The 17,355-nt window shown below is 55.5% G+C and overlaps 5 protein-coding genes across 5 annotated transcripts; 4 read left to right on the forward strand and 1 right to left on the reverse strand.

The window, feature by feature from the left end:
* Positions 1 to 5,918: 5,918 nt before the first annotated feature.
* On the forward strand, positions 5,919 to 6,854 carry KRP23_752 (uncharacterized protein; the record flags this gene model as incomplete). The annotated part of the gene is made up of 1 exon (XM_067892612.1): positions 5,919 to 6,854. The coding sequence occupies one exon, from the start codon at positions 5,919 to 5,921 to the stop codon at positions 6,852 to 6,854; it is 936 nt and encodes a 311-aa protein (XP_067751315.1).
* A 95-nt stretch (positions 6,855 to 6,949) lies between these two features.
* KRP23_753 (Small glutamine-rich tetratricopeptide repeat-containing protein beta) lies at positions 6,950 to 11,404 on the reverse strand (the record flags this gene model as incomplete). Its single annotated transcript, XM_067892623.1, has 1 exon — positions 6,950 to 11,404. The coding sequence occupies one exon, from the start codon at positions 11,402 to 11,404 to the stop codon at positions 6,950 to 6,952; it is 4,455 nt and encodes a 1,484-aa protein (XP_067751316.1).
* A 275-nt stretch (positions 11,405 to 11,679) lies between these two features.
* Positions 11,680 to 12,504, forward strand: KRP23_754 (C-factor; the record flags this gene model as incomplete). Its single annotated transcript, XM_067892635.1, has 2 exons — positions 11,680 to 11,811; positions 11,884 to 12,504. 2 exons carry the CDS (start codon positions 11,680 to 11,682, stop codon positions 12,502 to 12,504), a joined length of 753 nt encoding a protein of 250 aa, XP_067751317.1.
* Positions 12,505 to 13,049: 545 nt separating this feature from the next.
* Positions 13,050 to 14,183, forward strand: KRP23_755 (putative 12-oxophytodienoate reductase 11; the record flags this gene model as incomplete). Its single annotated transcript, XM_067892647.1, has 1 exon — positions 13,050 to 14,183. One exon carries the CDS (start codon positions 13,050 to 13,052, stop codon positions 14,181 to 14,183), a length of 1,134 nt encoding a protein of 377 aa, XP_067751318.1.
* Positions 14,184 to 15,171: 988 nt separating this feature from the next.
* KRP23_756 (uncharacterized protein) lies at positions 15,172 to 16,638 on the forward strand (the record flags this gene model as incomplete). The annotated part of the gene is made up of 1 exon (XM_067892658.1): positions 15,172 to 16,638. One exon carries the CDS (start codon positions 15,172 to 15,174, stop codon positions 16,636 to 16,638), a length of 1,467 nt encoding a protein of 488 aa, XP_067751319.1.
* Positions 16,639 to 17,355: the final 717 nt, after the last annotated feature.

The raw sequence follows: 17,355 nt of genomic DNA on the forward strand, positions 1-17,355 counted from the left end.
CACGCGTGAGAAGCAAATATGTCTTCTCACGGCCAGGATGTCCCGATGTCGGGGCATCGTGGTACTCATACGTGATCTTGAGCTTCAGCTCATGATCATCCGGCACGACAATGCGATCTGCGTTGTCGTCGACTGCGCTGTAAAGCAGCAGACCATTGTGTACACGATAACGGTGTACACGGGCACGAAGGTGTTTGGCCAGCTTCTGACGAGACTTGTCAGAAGGTGTGGAGAAGTACTCCACCAATTGCTTCGCATCCGCATCATGTGCGTATGCGGCCTTCACTTCGTCCAGCAAGGACGACGAGGGTGTAGTCGTCCTGACGACGCCAACTGCGTTGGCGTCGGCCTCTTGCACCGCATAATCTGGTCGACGCGAAAGCGCGTCGGCCACGACATTCAACCTTCCAGGTTTGTACTCAACCTGGAAGTTGTATTCAGCAAAGAATGACAGCCACCGTGCCATTCTTTGTGATATGTGCGGCGACTTGATCGCCGTACGCAGCGATGCGTGGTCGGTGTAGACCACGAATGGTCTACTCCCAAGTAGATACACTCGAAACTTTGCGAGTGCATACTTCATGGCAAGGAGTTCCTTGTCATGTACCGGGTAATTGCGCTCAGCTGGCTTCAGCTGACGCGATTGGTAGTAAACCACACGATCACGACCTTCGTGATCGAGTTGCATCAGTGCGCATCCGATCGCGAAATCGGATGCATCGCACACAACGTGGAATGGGCGATCTTGGTCGGCCACCGCCAAGATCGGCGCCTCAGTCAAGCCCTGCTTGACTGCTTCAAAGGCCTGCTGACAATCAGCAGTCCATTCCCATGCAGCCTCTTTCTTTAAGAGCTGCGACAGCGGGCGAATCTTGCCCGCGTAGTTGCTCACGTACTTGCACAAGTACGTGGCGAGTCCAAGGAACTGCCGCAGTTCCTTTACATTTGAAGGCGTAGGCCATTCATTGATCACTCTGACCTTTCCTGGGTCAGGGCGTACGCCGTTCTTCCCCACGAGACACCCAAGTACGGGTATCTCGGTCGCCCCGAAGATACACTTCTTCAGGTTCGCGTAGAGCTTGTGCTTTCGCATGAGCTCAAGCAACTTGCGGAGATGCTCTGTATGCATCTCCACATCCGATTTCCCATTCACAGCCCGGCTGTGAATGAACACGTCGTCGAAATAGCTCGGTGCGAAGTCGCGCACCGAGCGCAACAAGTGCGTGACGCACCTGTTGAACGTCGCTGGGGCGTTCTTCAGCCCCTGCGGCATCACGAGCCACTCCCAGAGCATGCCGCTCGGAGTGCTTACCGCCGTGAGAGGAATATCACTCTCACGCATGAGGATCTGATAGAACCCGTCTCTCAGATCCAGAGTACTGAAGATAGTACTCGAGGTCATCGAATCGATGATCACATCTTTTCGAGGTATCGGCGTCTGCGCCGGTACCGTCGCATCGTTCAGCTTGTTGTACGCATGAACGATGCGCCATCCGCCCTGTGGTTTCTTCGCACAGAACGTAGGCGCGCTGTGCGGGGACTTCGATTCCCGCACTTGTCCTGCATTGCGACGACTTTCAAAGAAGTCGTCGATTGCCTTGACTTGCTCACGCGGCAGTGGCCACTGTCGCGTGACGCAGTACTTCGTTCCCGGCACGAGATCAATCTCGTGCTGAACACCCTTATCCTGCGGTAACTCCGCAGGAATGTCGTCCGGGAGTACATCCTTGTACTCACGCAAGACCTTGTAAAAGGGGCTCGCCTTGAGCGAGTCCCAGCCTTGCTCGTCGAAGCGTTCCTTCTTCGACTTCGCGCTGAGGGCGTCCGCGCCCTCAGAGATGAGCTGATTCAGCTCTTCTGCTTCACACGTCATCCTCTCGACGTCCGAGAGGATGCAGATCTGCTCGATGCGTCCATCGTGCAGTTCGCGAGCGAAACGCTTCCAGCTTGTGACTGGGAGCGACATCAACTCCGACGCTAACGTCGGAGGATTATTCAGCCTCATCTTCTTGTATTGGAGACCAATACTCGTACGCGTCAAGACATTCAATGTCTCGACGGTCGTCTCCAACTCCTGTGTCTGCCCGGCAGACACTGCTTGTAGCGTCTCGGTCCCTGACCGAGACTTGCGCAGCTTTTCTCGCTTGCGCCGTTCACTTCTCGTGCGGAGCCCGGCTCCGCGAGTTTCTTCTTGTCCAGGCCCGGCCGTGGACAATTGTTCCTTGTATTCGCCGGCGGGTTCTACCCGCGGGCGCACGCGTTCAAGCCCGGCTTGATCGCGCACCGCTTCGTCGTGCAGCCCGGCTGCACGCGAGCTCGCAAGCATTTCCGGTGCGGGACGTTTGCAACCGTCCGCACTGCTTGCAGCGTCGGCTCCCAGAGCCGACGCGTCTTCTTTACCTCTACGCCTAACGGCGGAGTGTCTTTCGACCAATTGTGTGTCGACATTACCTGTCGACACTACCGCGTCGCTCCGGACGCTTCGAGACCCTCTCGAATCGGATTGAACCAGGCCCTGCTGATTCGGTTCACATCTTCTCCCAACGACTCTCGCAGTCGTTGGCGTTCGCTTCGGGTGACCGGAGACAGCCGCATTCCGCGCTGTCTCTGATGGAGGGCCGCATGCACCACGTGGTGCATGTGCTGCGCCGACAGGGCCATCGCTCTCTGTCGCGCTGCTGCTGCTCCCGAAGCGCACGATCGTGCGCTTCGTCCAGTCGATCACCGGATCATGCCGTGCAAGCCACGGCATGCCCAACACCATATCGAACTTATCGTCCAGTTCCAGGACGATAAGCTCGTCGACGAACTCCTTCTCTTGATAAGAGAAGCGTACGCGTACGATACGCTTCTCGGTTCTAACAACGACACCCGTTGCTAGTCTCACTTCCAATAGACTTCGAGGTGTTTTCACCTCCTCGAAGTCAAGCCTTGGAAGGCTCTGCAGTCGAACAAAATTGTTCGACGCACCACAGTCCACTAGAGCACGAAGAGACTTCTCTCTCTTCGAGCTTATCTTCAGGATGACAAGGTTCGGCTTGTCATCTTGCTTCTTGCAGTGAGATTGACTCTCACTGGGGGCAGCGATCTTCATTGCAGCGTGTCCGATGTCGACACGCTCGATCGCATCACCAGCAGGGCGCCCCGCGCCTGCTGGTCCCTTTAGTTTTTTGATTGCCCGTGGCGATACCCAGTATCGCCACGACGGCTCCTCGCCGCGTGCACAGGTGCTGTGCACTCGCGAGCATAGTGACCGATGTTTCCGCAGCGGAAACAACGCACATTCGTTGATCCACGACGCTGCTGGGAACCAGCAGCTGTCGCACTCGAGAGGTCCATTGGTTCGGGACCTCCCGACGGCCTTACCACCGGTCGTGGCATCAGCCGCGGGGCGTTCACATGCAGTTTAGCCTGCCGCAAACTCTTCTTGCATTGCGAGCGCAATTGCAGCCTCGAGAGTATTGGGATGCTCTCGGAAGAAATAGGTCTTCACAGGCCCATCTCTAAGGCCCTTCATGAACGTGACGACCTTTGTCGCCTCGTCGATCGGGTTGGTCACGATGTTTGAGACCAAGTACCGTGCTCTTTGGGCGTAAGCATGCACGTCATGCTTGCCCTGTTGCAGATCGAGGAACTCCGCCCTCGATCGGAACTCGTTTTGCGGGGGCTCAAACGCTAGTTTGAGCTCCTCCTTGAACTCTTCGTACGTGCTAAAGCACGTAGGATCTGTGAGTCGGCGTCCGTACGCCCAACTCCTCGCTCGTCCGCCAAGACATGACATGGCGAACGCAACCTTCGACAACGGGTCGACGATACGTCGAGCCGTAATGGCAGTGTCGACCTCGACAAGCCAACGGAGGAGAGGCTCGCCCTCTCTTCCAACGTAGCTGCTTACGTGGAGTTTCAATGACTCCACGCGCGGTGTGGCCGATGGCGACACCGAAGTTCGAGCAGCGGTTTCACGCTGTTCCTTCACGATGAAACCCAGAGCAACACCGTGTTGCTCCGTCGGTGATAGCGTTCGCAACATCGTTGCTACCGCCGCTTCCCCAATGACTGTTGACAGTCGTTGGAGGGCCTCCCACTCTGGTTCCGACAGGTGGGGGCAGTCTGCACGCGCAACATGCGTTGCAGACGTGTTTGGGCTACCCACGGACATGTTACTGTCCGAGGGCAGGTTCTCAGCCCCGCGTTCGTATTCCATACGAACGTGTTAGTCGGTCGTTGGACGGACTACAAAGTGCTACCAGGTGTAATGGGTCTGCTTAGACCCACTACTTAAGCTTACACGTGTGCGCACGTGTAGGAGGAAGCGTAGGAGTAGTTTACTTAAGTTCAGTATACTTGTATCCACAAGTATACTTAAACCTAGATAAATGAACCAAACGGAAGCTTTGGTGGTAAATGAGAACTGTATTGATTGTAAATGGGGTTTCCTCCTAAAACTGATATTTCTAATGAGAGGTTCTGCCATTGGATGGCTGGCAGAACCCCTATCTATTGAATGACTCTCATTGGTAGAAAGGTGTTACTTTCTACCAGTCATATGCCTTTTGCTATGAATGTGGACCACCCTGTGGTGGTCACCTGAATGTATGCCTTAGTGCATGTTGCACTAAGGTGGGAGGTGAACCGAATGTGTAGCCCCGCTACATTCCGGCTCGAACGGAACAGGCAACAGGGCGCGAACCTCGGGGGGAATCACACTAAGACGCTTGCGGTACACGCCACAAATCATGTCTTGTTGCAGGAGTAGTTCGTTGGAGTTGAGCACCATGTCCGATATGGATGCTCCGGCTTGGAGGACATAATTGACGGGGTCCACCTTGATTATTGATGTCGGTGGATCGTTTAGTTGGACACGCACGGTGGCCTCCCCAGTCAACACACTAAGTAGCGAGCTGCCACTAACATGAGCATAACGCGTAACGACCCCGTAGGCCCAAGTACCGGCATTTGGCCCATTCTGGTGTACGAACGCCACAAGACGACCGACATAGGAACCTGGTAGCAGAGTAATCTCCGACGCCTCCACCACACGTAACCCTATCGTGGCAGCTGCAGCTGTCAATGCTAGGCCGTCCCCATCGTCGTCCGCCCCAACAGTTGCTATATGCACGGTATCTCCTTCAACACGCTGAGCGCGAACGTAAGAAAACTCAGACAGCGCTGGAACGTGCATCGGTCCCACAAATGCAAGATCACCGACGCTGACATGAGCGGAGGACATGATAATGTCTGGGTAGGAAAGGTTGAAGCTGGAGAAGAAGATGGAAACTCGAGATGTTTTGTCCGCGATGCGAAAAGCCGAATGACCCCTCGTGGGCCATACCGACTTTGCTAACATTGTCGCACCTACGTGCCTAACTAAGAATAACTTCAGAGCTTCCTTCCTCGTCGGAAAACGGATCATCCTCACGGCCTGATCCAGACTGGCAACCTGCAGGACTGGTGCGTGTAGTAATAGCTCTTGGTTGGAATAGTTTTGGAGTCAATAGTATTGGGTCCACGACGCGCTGAACCTAAGTTTTACGGGTTTGAGCAACGTGGCAAGTGCGAGTTGCTGTTGCATCGCGCTGCGTTATACAGGGCTGAACAGATTCGAGACTGCTACGCGTGGCCAGCACAATCATAAGAGTTGCTGTATGCATCTTCGAGGCCGGAATACGTTGAAAGCTCAGCGGTTTCCGGCACAGTACAGTCCATTGCTTCACCACCTGGCCAGCGCTCCGGCACCAGTTGACGTGGCTAGACGCCCCCTGGAAAATACTCAACCGTCGGGGTGTCTGCCCGTGTCTTTGGGGTCCTGTACTGGTCGCTAGCGAGCAAGCACTGCTGGCGCCAAACCCACACTCTCCATAGCAGTCTCAGTTCACACTTGGCAAGCCGCCTTACTCGTGTGTTGGTATCTCCAAGCCATGCTCGTGTGTGCTGGGAGAGCTGCCCAGCGGAGGGCGCGACTACGCCACACGGATGATTGGCTCATCAGCAGCGACGAAGACGAAGAAGTCCCGCGTGGAGCTATCGCCCGACCTCGAAACAGGTTCGACCCTCGGGTGACCCGCTCAAGGAATTGTGCCAATGCCAGGAAAGCTCAGTGCGCAGCTCTACGACGACGATCCGATCGCGCTCACGAAGAGGAGAGACGTCGAAGAGCCGAGGAATGGGAACGCAAACTGACGCTGGAGCAGGCGTCGCGTTTGGTCGCTCGCCACAATGCAGAGGCCGGCGCACTGAAGCTCGTGTCGACGTACCACAAGCTGCTGAGACGAGGGTACGTCACCATGGACACCGGAAGTTGCCGGACGATCCAGGACTTTGTGCGGTCGGTCCTGGTCGAAGACATCATCACGCCGGAGCTCACCGGCCGTACGGCGTTCATGCAGCAATGGGACTTGATATCGCGACTGCACACGCACGTGGACTTCCGCGCGGATCTCCTGGAGCTCTTCCCCATGGAGGGTGCTGCAAAGACGTACCCTTCACTGGCAGCGCGCGACCGAGACGAAGCGGTCTACGTCGTCAAGAGCACGGGGGTCACCACGCTCCGCATCTCGCGCCTGACGATCGAGAACATTTTCCCGCACATTTTGACAGACGAACAACTCGTGCAGCACCTTGTCGGCAAAACCTACAGCTTCAGCTTCACCGTCTTCTCCCACGTGAGCGCGGACGGCCGGATCTTCCAGATGGAGTCACGCGTGGACCTCTCATCTTCGCTCATGACGCTGCTGCAAGACCGAGACGCCGCCGTGAAAATGACACGAGAAGCTGCCTTCATGCCCAGCGGGAACCTGTCGCTACAAGAGGAGGTGCGTGAAGCTCAAAACCTGCTCGCGAACAGCTATCTCTAAGGAGCCACAGTAGGTTAGCAGACGAGATAAACAACTCGAGTCAAACGCACCCGTTGTGTCGTGTTTCGCATTACCAGGTAGCTCACACGGCACGTTCACGACAGGTACCGGTTGGTGTTCGAAAGGAGGTAGTCGAGCAGCTCGGCGGTCGCCGGGAGGGAGTAGGAAGCAAGCGGCAGCTCCATCGCGAGTCGGAAGCCGCGGCCGGATGCATCGTCCTTGTGCGCCTTGCACTTGTCCAGAAACACCTCCGTCGCATCGTGCTTCAGCTTCAGTGGGTTGTGTGGCGGGATCTGGAAGAAGTAGTGCAGCTCTTGCTGCTGCAGCAACGTAGGCGCCGAGATCAAGTAGCCGATGCAGAATTCTGCCACGAGCTCCTTTGCGCGCGCACCTCGGTGGAAGATACGAAAGCTGCCCGAGATATTGCCCGGGCGGGAAGGATCGCGCGGAGGCAGCATGTAGTACTCGGCGACATCAGAGCTCGTGTTGTTCCCATTGGCTTTCACTGTGCCCAAGATGCCCTCCAAGATTTCCAGCGTGTTCTCGACGTAGACAGTCTCCTCATGCCTACTGGTGACGGAGACTTGCTTAGCTGGAGGCTGCTGCTGCTTTTTAGCAGTCTTGCTCGCGTTGGGGCCCGCTCTTTCGTCTGGGGTGACGTCTTCACTCATCGTAGTGCAGTGACCGAGTAGCACTGCATTCGGGCACAAGTGTCGGTGAATACGCTTCCAGTGACTTCGCTGGCAGTCACGCGAGCAATACTTGACCGCTTTGCAAGCACTGCAACCCGAAAAACTCTCGCCGGGAAAGGGCGGGATGTTGCACGCAGAGCAAAGTAACCCATTCTCCACGTACGTGTTGTGGCGCAGCTGGCATCGCTCAAAGGCCAGTGACTGGATCGAGCACTTCAGAACGTAGATTGTAACATCCTGCCCGTGCTTCTCGCCATCCATGGGCACAGTGAGCGCACGCCGGTCGATCATTTCCAGCGACGGAGAACGACGCCAAAACACCAGCATCGAATTGTCCACAGCGGCGCCATCAATTGCCTTCGAAATACCTGGCTCTGAGTTGTGATTTACTCGAAGTGTCCAGCGCTGACCAACAGCCGTCTTCAGCGTGAACACCGTGTGCTTGGAGCTGCTTTTGCCTTTCGTTATCTCGAGAATGGCACCAGCGAAATGAAACTTTGGCATGGTCACGTCCCGCTTACCAGCTTGTTTGATCGCAGAGTTTGTGTCGCTGGCCTTAGCCGCTGCGTTGGGTGCAGGGACTGGTTGGGCACGCCTTTTCCCCTTTCCTTTCCCCTTGCTTTTGGCTGCGCTATGGTGTTTGGCCTGTCGATGAGCTTGGAGAGCATCAAAAACCATGCGATCATTACAATCCTGGCACACAACAGTACGGCGCGGGCACTTGGATAGCTTGTGGCCGAGCAACTGCGTAGGCTTAATCATGCACTTGCAAAACCCACACTCGACCATGTTTTCCGCCAAGACGCTAGCGATCACAGAAGACTCCATGTACCCGTTCTTCTTCATCCCAGAACGAAGTGTTTCCTTGGGGATATCGATAAGAACTCGCGGGTGAAAAGCGGGGAAACGGACAGCAACAGACTCTGCCATCTGCCCAAGCTCGTGGTAAACAGTGGCCATGGCGTGGTTGAACTGTTTCAAGTACAACGCGCCAAGCGAATAGTACGCATCCGGCATAAATCGCTCGTCGGGGGGATACGTGTCCACGTATTCTTTCAAAACCGACACAGCAGAATCCATCATACCCAAACCGAGCATGGGAGAAGCAAACCAGTAGAGCCAATCGGGCTTCTTCTCAATTGCCAGAGCTGTTTCCATCGAGTCCATCGCATCGTTGTACAGTTCAACCGTCAAATACGCAGCACCAAGGTAAAAATGGAAAGCGGCCTCGTTCGGGTGCATCTTCACGCAGCGCTTCCAGTGCGAAATAATGTCTTGGTCACTCAACATTTCCCACCTGCCAACGACGTATGCTGCATCACTATCCCTAGCGTTCAGCTGAAGACTCACTCCAGCCTCTTTAAGCACCTTTGGCAGTAAGTCGGTAGAGCTTGTTGCCGTCGTGAAGACTCCTTTCGGCCGTTCCCAGATCAAATCCGCCTTCTTCAGATCTCGTAAGGCCGCTTTGATGTCTCCAGCAACGAGAAGGTCGCCCACTCTACCAAGGAGTTTCTCGGAGGCAAGATACTTTGAAGCCATGATTCCTCCAGCTTTAGCGCGGGCTTGGATCTCAGCATCAATGACAGCGGAAGGTGGCCTGTAAATGCCTGACCAGCACATTTGGTCGGATGAAGATGTAGCCCTGGGCGTGTACGAGCTAACTTTCGTAATTTGTATGTCGTCATCGTCGAAGTCAATATCGCCAGGTTCAGCGCCGCTACCAGCACTATCCTCGTCCAAGTACGCGTCGTAAAACGCTTGAAAAACTTCTTTTCCACGCTGTGAGACTGTAGGATTGTTTGCGAATTTGTCCGCGATTTCGTCACCGCCAATTGCAGTGACACCCACATCAGCAAAATCATGACTTACTAACAGATCGGTGAGGCGGTTCTGGTTTGCCGCCAAGGTCCATTCCCGAGCCTGTCGCTCATCCCGTTTCCCGCCATAGCCCTTTTCAAACAGCTGAGCAAGGTATTGCTGGGCTTCAGGTAGACCGTGTTGTGCTGCGCGCGACGTCCACATCCGCGCGGCAAACGCATCGACAGTTGTTCCGCTGCCAGTGGAGTATGCAACAGCAACATGATACTGGCCGACAGGGTAGTCGTGCTCGGCTGACCTCAGGAAAAACTGGAACGCCTTTTCCAGATCCGCCTGCACGAAAGGAGCTGGAATTCCATCACGATAACACACTCCCAGCTCGTTCTCGGCTTCGGCTACCCCTTGATGAGGGAATACGCGGTTTCCTGGCGGTTTGATAAAAGGACGCAGCGCTGCTGCTTTGTGAAAGCACTCCATCATCTCGCGAGGGTCGGCTGTCAGCGGCATGCCTTTGCGCACTGAGCTACTGTAAAGCACTCCGAGGCGAAACCAGGCCTCAGCAACCCCTGCTTCGCCAGCCTTGCGGAGGTTCAGCATGCCTTCTTTCACCAGCCTGTTCAACGGGAGCTTCGATCTGCCAGGCGTTCCAATACTGTCGGTGACCTGAAGAAGTGCCTTCGCAGCTACTACCAAACTCTCCATGCCCTGCTGATATATCTCCAGCCGTCGAGAGCCGCGCGTATGTGTCTCTATCCATTTTGCAGGCACGTCCTGGTAGTTAATCATCCGCACCAGCTCCATTTCTGGCGCCTTCTTCTTGGACTTGTTTTTCTTCTTGTTCGACTTGGAATTGCTTTTTCCGGGCCGTGTTTCGTCCTGGATTCGATTCGCTGCCGCCTCCGCAGCTGCATTAGCCGCCTTGATCTTTGCGCGTTCCTCCTGCTCACGTCTCTTCTTCTCCTCCTCAGCAGCTTTTTTTTCCTTCTCAATCATCGCCTCTGCGGCGCGTTGTCTACTGAGAAGAGTAGCGTCTTTCGGGTCCAGCTCGAGTCCTTCCGTACAGACCTCCTTGGCCTCATCATAGTCCTGCATGCCCATCATCGCCTCTGACAGCAGCCTGTAGTACTTGACACTCTCGTAATTATCGGCATCCATGGCGTCCTCCGCGTCTTCCCGCGCACACTCAAACTCCTTGAGCCGTAGATAGCACATGGCTCGGTTGCCAAACAGCACGGCCTGGTTCGGCGCGACATCCAGGCCTTGCGAGTATGCCTCGATGGCTTCGGTATAGTTCTCCTCCTTGAAATAGTCATTGCCAATGAGCTTCAGATCCACCCACAACGGGTCTTCCTCCTCGTACAAGTAATTATGCTGCAAGATCTGGTCCAGCGTCGCTGGAGGGGGCGTCGGCGTCACGGACACCGGGTCCGGCTGACTCTCCCTTTTCTGCTTCACCTGGGGGTTATTTCCTGCTGGTGCTAGCTGCTCTTTCGAGCCTGCAGCTTGTCCTAAAGAGGAAAATGACAATAGTTTGGTTACCAGATCCCGAATTTGTTGTCGGATGAGCGCGTTGCACTCGATGATCTCCGCCAGTCGCTCGAACGTGGCGATTGCGTTCTCGTACTGGGCCAGCGTCAAGTGGCTCTGGTGGGACACTTTGTTGCGGTACACGAGCGCCCTCTGCACGACGGCCGGCAGCTCCCGGTCCAGCCCGTAGAAGCGCAGGTGGCTGTGCCAGTGCTGACGCAGGAACTTGAGTTGGAAGGACAGATCCGTCTGCTGCTCAGGGCTCAGGTTGCTGCCCTCGGCGCCTTCTGTGGGCTTGGAACCGCGGTCGCGACGTCTGAAGTAACGTGAAGAACTGCCCCCGCTGCGCTCCGTCTCAGCGTCGCTGCGGGCCACCCGGTCTTTTTGGAAGGCCACGAACTTGACCAGCTCCGGGTGCACCATGCTCATGACCGCCTGCAAGCAGCCGGCCGCGATCGCGTTGTTCGCCAGCGACTCGAGGGACGAGCCCCCATCGCCGCCACTCTTCGCCATTAAGATTCTGTAAATGAGCCAATATGAGCTACTGGATATGTGGTGCACACCGTATAGTACTTAATGGAGATTTATTACTGTAAGGGGGTGTTACTTCAGACTCGTGCGTTGAAGATTTATGCTTATACGTCCGTGATTGGCCGAGCTCGGTGCGTAAGCGTCTCGGATCACCTCGCCGTCAGTTTACGCGAGCGAGCGGCATCCATTGCCGAGCGAGAGCTCATTCTGCAACAACCTGCAAGCCTCACACTCCAAGCAACCAACTTCACCCAGCGATGTCCGCCTCTAACAAGACTGTTCTCATCACCGGCGCCACCCGCAGCCTCGGTCTCACCTTCGCCAAGCACTACACCAAAGCTGGCTGGAAGGTCATTGGCACGGCACGCGACGTGGAGAAGGCTCACGATGTACGGACTCACCCTCTGCACTGGAGAACTCTTTGCTTTACTAACCCAACTCCTCTTTCCTCGTTGTTTTAGCTCAAGGCGCTCTCGCCGTTCAAGATCGTGCAGCTGGACACGAGCGACGAGTCTTCCATTGCGCAGATGGCCAAGGAGCTGAGCGGCATCCCCATCGACTTGCTCATCAACAATGCCGGCATCTTGGAGCAAGCTTCGTACGCCACCGCCACCAAGGAGTCGTTCATGCGCCACTTCGAGATCAACTCGGTGGGTCCGTTCCTCACCACGCGCGCGCTGCACGACAACCTGAAATTGGCTGCCGACGCCACCGGTCTCGCCATCGTCGCATCTGTCACGAGCATCCTTGGGAGCATCGAGGTGAACCTGGACGGAGCCTTCGCGCCGCTCAAGAAGGTCTACTACGACAACCACAAACTACCGAACGGCGACATGTACAGCTACCGCGCGTCCAAGGCGGCGCTCAACATGATCAACGCTAACTTGGCCATGGATCTCAAGAAGGACAACATCGCCGCCGTCGTGCTGCAGCCCGGCTTCGTCAAGACCGACCTGAACCATGGCCACGGCGCCGTGGAGCCCGAGGACTCCATCGCCGGTATGACCAAGGTCCTCTCCGGCGTCACGCTCCAGGACACCGCCAAGTTCTACGACTTCCAAGGTCCCGAGCTGCCCTGGTAAACGGACATGGCCATTTCTGTCCAGCAACCTGTCGATGTGGACGTTTGCACTTGGCTAATGGTGTCGCCTACTGCAGAAAACGTTGACGTCCGCGAGTCTGTGTCCCGTAAAAATATAACGGAAACGATTGCGTTGTTCCCGTTTAACGACATCGAAGGTTTTGTCAAGAAGCTATTATACTTCTGTTGTGCAGGCATCAAGCTGGTATGGGTACAAGCCACATACTTCGAAGTAGCTGCGAAGACGAACCTGCCCAGGATTTCAAATGCATTCCACACAGCGTTAAAACGTTAAAACGAAACAATACGGTAGAAACGCTGAGATTACTCGACACACGTGTTGACAAACCTCTGCGACCGGTTTATGAGGGGTAAAAGCACCTTCAGCCAATTGCAGCGGAGAAAACCAGCATCGAGTGTCGATTCAACCGAGACGATGTCGTGAACTTCAGCTCTCGCTGATCGCAGTTGAGTCGTGGAGCTCGTCCATTCTCCATTTTGCCTTCAAGCAACCAACCGTCATCACACCACCTCAACCTCGAAACAATGGTCTCCACTGCCGACTACAAGCTCTTCACGCCTCTGAAGCTCGGGGACAACCTCGAGCTCAAGAACCGCATCGTCTTCGGGCCTCTCAGCCGTGGACGCGCCAATGCAGACCGCGTTCCATCTGAGAACAACGAGCTGTACTACGAACAGCGTGCGGGTGCAGGTCTCATCATTTCCGAAGGAACGGGAGTGTCGGAACAAGGCTACGGATGGTACCATGCTGCTGCGTGCTACACAGACGCCCACGTGGAAGGCTGGAAGCGTGTGACCGAGCGTGTCCACAAGAAGGGAGGTAAGATCTTCATGCAGATGTGGCACATGGGCCGCCAAGGCCACTCGAGCTTCAATAAGAAGGGCGAAGTCGTGTCTGCGTCGGCTTTGCGCCTCGAGAGCGGTCACACTCGCACCTCCAACTACGAAACGTCAGGCTACGAGACTCCGCGTGCGTTGGAGACGGAAGAGGTCGCCGGTGTGGTGGAGGACTACCGCAAGTCGGCTGTTCTCGCCAAGGAAGCGGGTTTCGACGGTGTCGAGCTTCACGGTGCCAACGGATACCTCATCGACCAGTTCCTGCAATCGGTTACCAACCAGCGCACGGACAAGTACGGCGGGTCGATTGAGAACCGCGCGCGGTTCCTTCTGGAGCTTGTTGAGGCGCTCAAGACGGTGTTCCCGTCGTATCGCATTGGCGTCCGTCTGTCCCCGAACGGCGGCTTCGGTGGCATGGGAAGCGAAGACAACTACGAGATGTACAAGTACACGATGGAGCAGCTGAGCAAGCACAATCTGGGATATGTTGCCGTCCTGGACGGTGACTGCGCTCACCTACGCTACTCCAACAAAAGCCGCACTTTCACCGCATTTGACGCAAAGACGGCGTTCAAGGGCACCGTGATCGCCAACAACAACTACACGCGCGACACCGCTGAAGGAGTCGTCCGTAGCGGAGCTGCTGATCTCGTTGGCTTCGGGCGTCTGTACATCACCAACCCGGACTTGGCGGAGCGATTCCAGTACGACTGGCCGGTCGAGCCCATGGCTGGCCACGAAGTCTACTACAACTCTTCTCTCGGCGGCAAATTCTACAACGATTATCCTGCGTACCAAGCCAAGAACGAGTTGGACAACTAAACTGCGGAGACAGGAAGTGGAGCTGTTGAGCTAGCAACAACTTAGTTTTCATAGCTCGCTAATCAATTGTGTTCGATACATTGTTGATCACTCGTTCAAGTTGAAAACGCCAAAAGGAAGCATACATTTTTCGGCTCATCAGATCCTCTAGGGAAACGTTAGCCTTTGCTGAGACTGGAATCCAAAAGCCGCACAGCCATGACTCCAGCATCTACACGTTCAGTCCAACAGAGCGGCAAGTTAGTCTAAGGAAAAGAAAGGTGTTGCTTTACTTGGAAGGAAGATCAAATATCAAAGCGATCAATCGGCTCGGTTACCAGTGCAAAGCCGTAAGACTTGCCTAAGCAAGGGTGCTTGAGTCTAGAGGAGGCCGTTGTTACTTGTGGGTGAATACGTGTTCGTGCATTGTACATGCATCCTACGTCGAGATCGAGCGAGGTGGTCAATTGCTCAAAGATGTGCGTGTGCACAGTCACGTTTGCTCGGGGTGCCTACTTCCTACGATCACGCACACGCCTTGGCCACGAGCGTTGAGCTGAACGCGAGACTGACGCTGACAGTGCTCTGTCAGACTTGTTGGTCGACCAAGCACCAGCATAACATGCTCGGTATCCCAGGTGATCCCTTGTTGAATCCGGCAAATGGACGACGGTCGACTAGAAAACATACGCGGTCTCAGGAAAGCTTGACATGTTCTGATCATCTCGATGCGCGTTGCATTACTGCTGGCGAACTCGCTGTCACCAAAGGATCCTGAAGACGAGGGAAGTTGCAGTCGGTAGAGGAGTTCCGAATCTTGCCAGCTCACCACGATTGAATTTACCAACATCGCCTGGCCTAGGGAAGGTCTCAACTTTCAAGCACTACCCCCTCTACGACTCCAGGAGAAATTCACTTTCCATTCTTCCGTCGAGAGCTCACGCCTTCGACAGGACCACCAGTCTCAACTGGTACCTTCACACCAAGCTCTCCAGCTACTCGATCAGTCATGGTCTCCTACACCCAAGTTTCCAAGGCCGCGCTTGCACTTCTGGCGCTGCCTGTGCTCGCCGCCCAAGCCGGATCCAGTACTTGCGAGCTCACGGACTCCGACGCCTGCGCCATCGACTCCCTCACCGCCTCCGGCGACGACGGCAGCGTACTCATCTACCCGGGAGGCGACACGCGCTGCGCCTTCGACGACTACACGGACAGCGTGACGACGTTCGAGTCGGAGTCGACGTACTTCTTCCAGGTGTTCCCCGCGGCGACCCAGGACAAGTCGAAGCTGCTGCTGTTTTTCCAGGGCGGCGGCGCGTGCGTCGACAAGTACACGTGTGACTTCGCGCTGCAGTGTCAGCTGGGCGCCAGCTCGCTCATCACCACCAAGGCGTCGGTCACGGACACGGGCATCATGAACCGCACGCTGGACGGCAACGTCTTCAACGACTACAACATCGTGTACCTGCCGTACTGCACGGGCGACCTGTTCGTGGGCAACAAGTACCTGGAGCCATACGAGAGCGTATACAACCAGGCTCTGGGCAACCAGCAGTGCCTGGGCCAAAACCAAGGCATGTACATGAACGGGTACAACAACACGATGGCGGTGTTGAAGTGGGCGTTGGCCAACTATCCGGACCCGGAGCAGATCGTGGTTGGCGGCTACAGCGCAGGCTCATTGGCCGCGCAGATGTGGTCGGCGTACGTGGCGAACACGTGGGAGGTGGAGTCCAAGTCCACGAAGTTCCAGGTGCTGGCGGACAGCTACGTGGGCGTGTTCCCCGAGTACAAGGTTCCTGCGAGCGAGCTGATCAACTACTACGGCGGGTGCGGGCTTGTCGACTTCCCAGACAGCATGGTTGCTGAGTGCGAGGCTGAGACTGCGTCGGCCACGGACATGGTGAGCTCGTTGATGAACGAGGCTCCGAACGGCGAGTGGCTTTTTATTGATAGTATCGCCGACAAGACTCAGCGCAAGTTCTACGAGTTGGTGTTGCTAGGTATCGCTGGGTACCCGTTCACGACGCTGCTGCCGGCAGATGAGTTCTACGGCAACTTGACGGAGATCCTTGATACGTATTCAGCGTTTATGAATGTGACCCGCTTCAACATCGACAGCGATCAGCACGTGTGGTTGACTGGCAACACTTACGAGAGTGCAGCGGATCTGGGAGGTGAGCTGCTTGGCGATGTGCTTAGTTCGTGGCTCTCTTACTCTTCAACGCCTCAGGCGACGACTGCAACGCCGACCTCGACCCCGGAAGCCACGACGTCCGCACCAACTTCGGCACCGACCAAGGCTGTCCCTGCGGCGAGTCCAATTCCGACTAAGGTACGGACGGCGGCACCGAAGACTTCGAAGCCTGCTTCTCAGCAATCACCACAGGAACAAGTGGTTCATCAGCTGCAAGCATTGAAGGAGTTGATGTGCTCCATTCTGTCTCAGTTCCACCTCTCGGGTCCTCTCTGCTAGATTGAATAGCAGAACAGCGTTCGAGTCCGAAGTAACCTGAATTTGTTTCGCTGTATTACAATCACACCTCCCTAACTGCCTGACTACGCGTTCTTTATCTGGTTGTCGTCTCTGTGTGCAAAAGAGTTTATATGACTTTCACTAAAGAAGTTATCTAACTGACTAAAACCCTTCTTATTCTCTAACTGACAGCCCCGGAGGGTCGGGGAACTCCCTAAATGTACGCCAAATGCAGGTAAGCTTTCTGACATATTTGGCTAATGCTTGGTGAACTTACTGATTGACATTATATTTGTAGGCATTATCCGATCGTTTAAGGCACGCTACCGTCATCGATTTGTCCGCTGATGCCTTGACGCAATGGAAGGCGACTTAAAGCGGAAACTGAACCTTCTCGAGGCAATCCAGTTCAGCAGCGATAGTTGGGGCGATGTGACGGCCGATTGCATACGCAACTGCTGAGTGAAGTCAAGGATCGTAGACGCTACGTTGTTGGGGGGAGCTCCGCCAGGCAGGGGAGTATGCGTTGGCTGCTGAAGAAAGTGTGGTAAACGATATTGTGAGCATGCTGGAGGGGGTTAGCGCCCACGATAGTGTTGCCCATTACTTGGAGATTGATTCTGACGTTGAAGTTGACGAGCTCCCAGAAGGCGATGCCGATGACGATGATGCTGAAGAGGTGGATGGTGACGTGGACGACGAGAACGACAAACCCCC

The sequence above is a fragment of the Phytophthora ramorum genome (assembly GCF_020800215.1).
Source record: "Phytophthora ramorum isolate Pr-102 chromosome Unknown Phyram_PR-102_s0001, whole genome shotgun sequence".
Taxonomy (NCBI): domain Eukaryota; phylum Oomycota; class Peronosporomycetes; order Peronosporales; family Peronosporaceae; genus Phytophthora; species Phytophthora ramorum.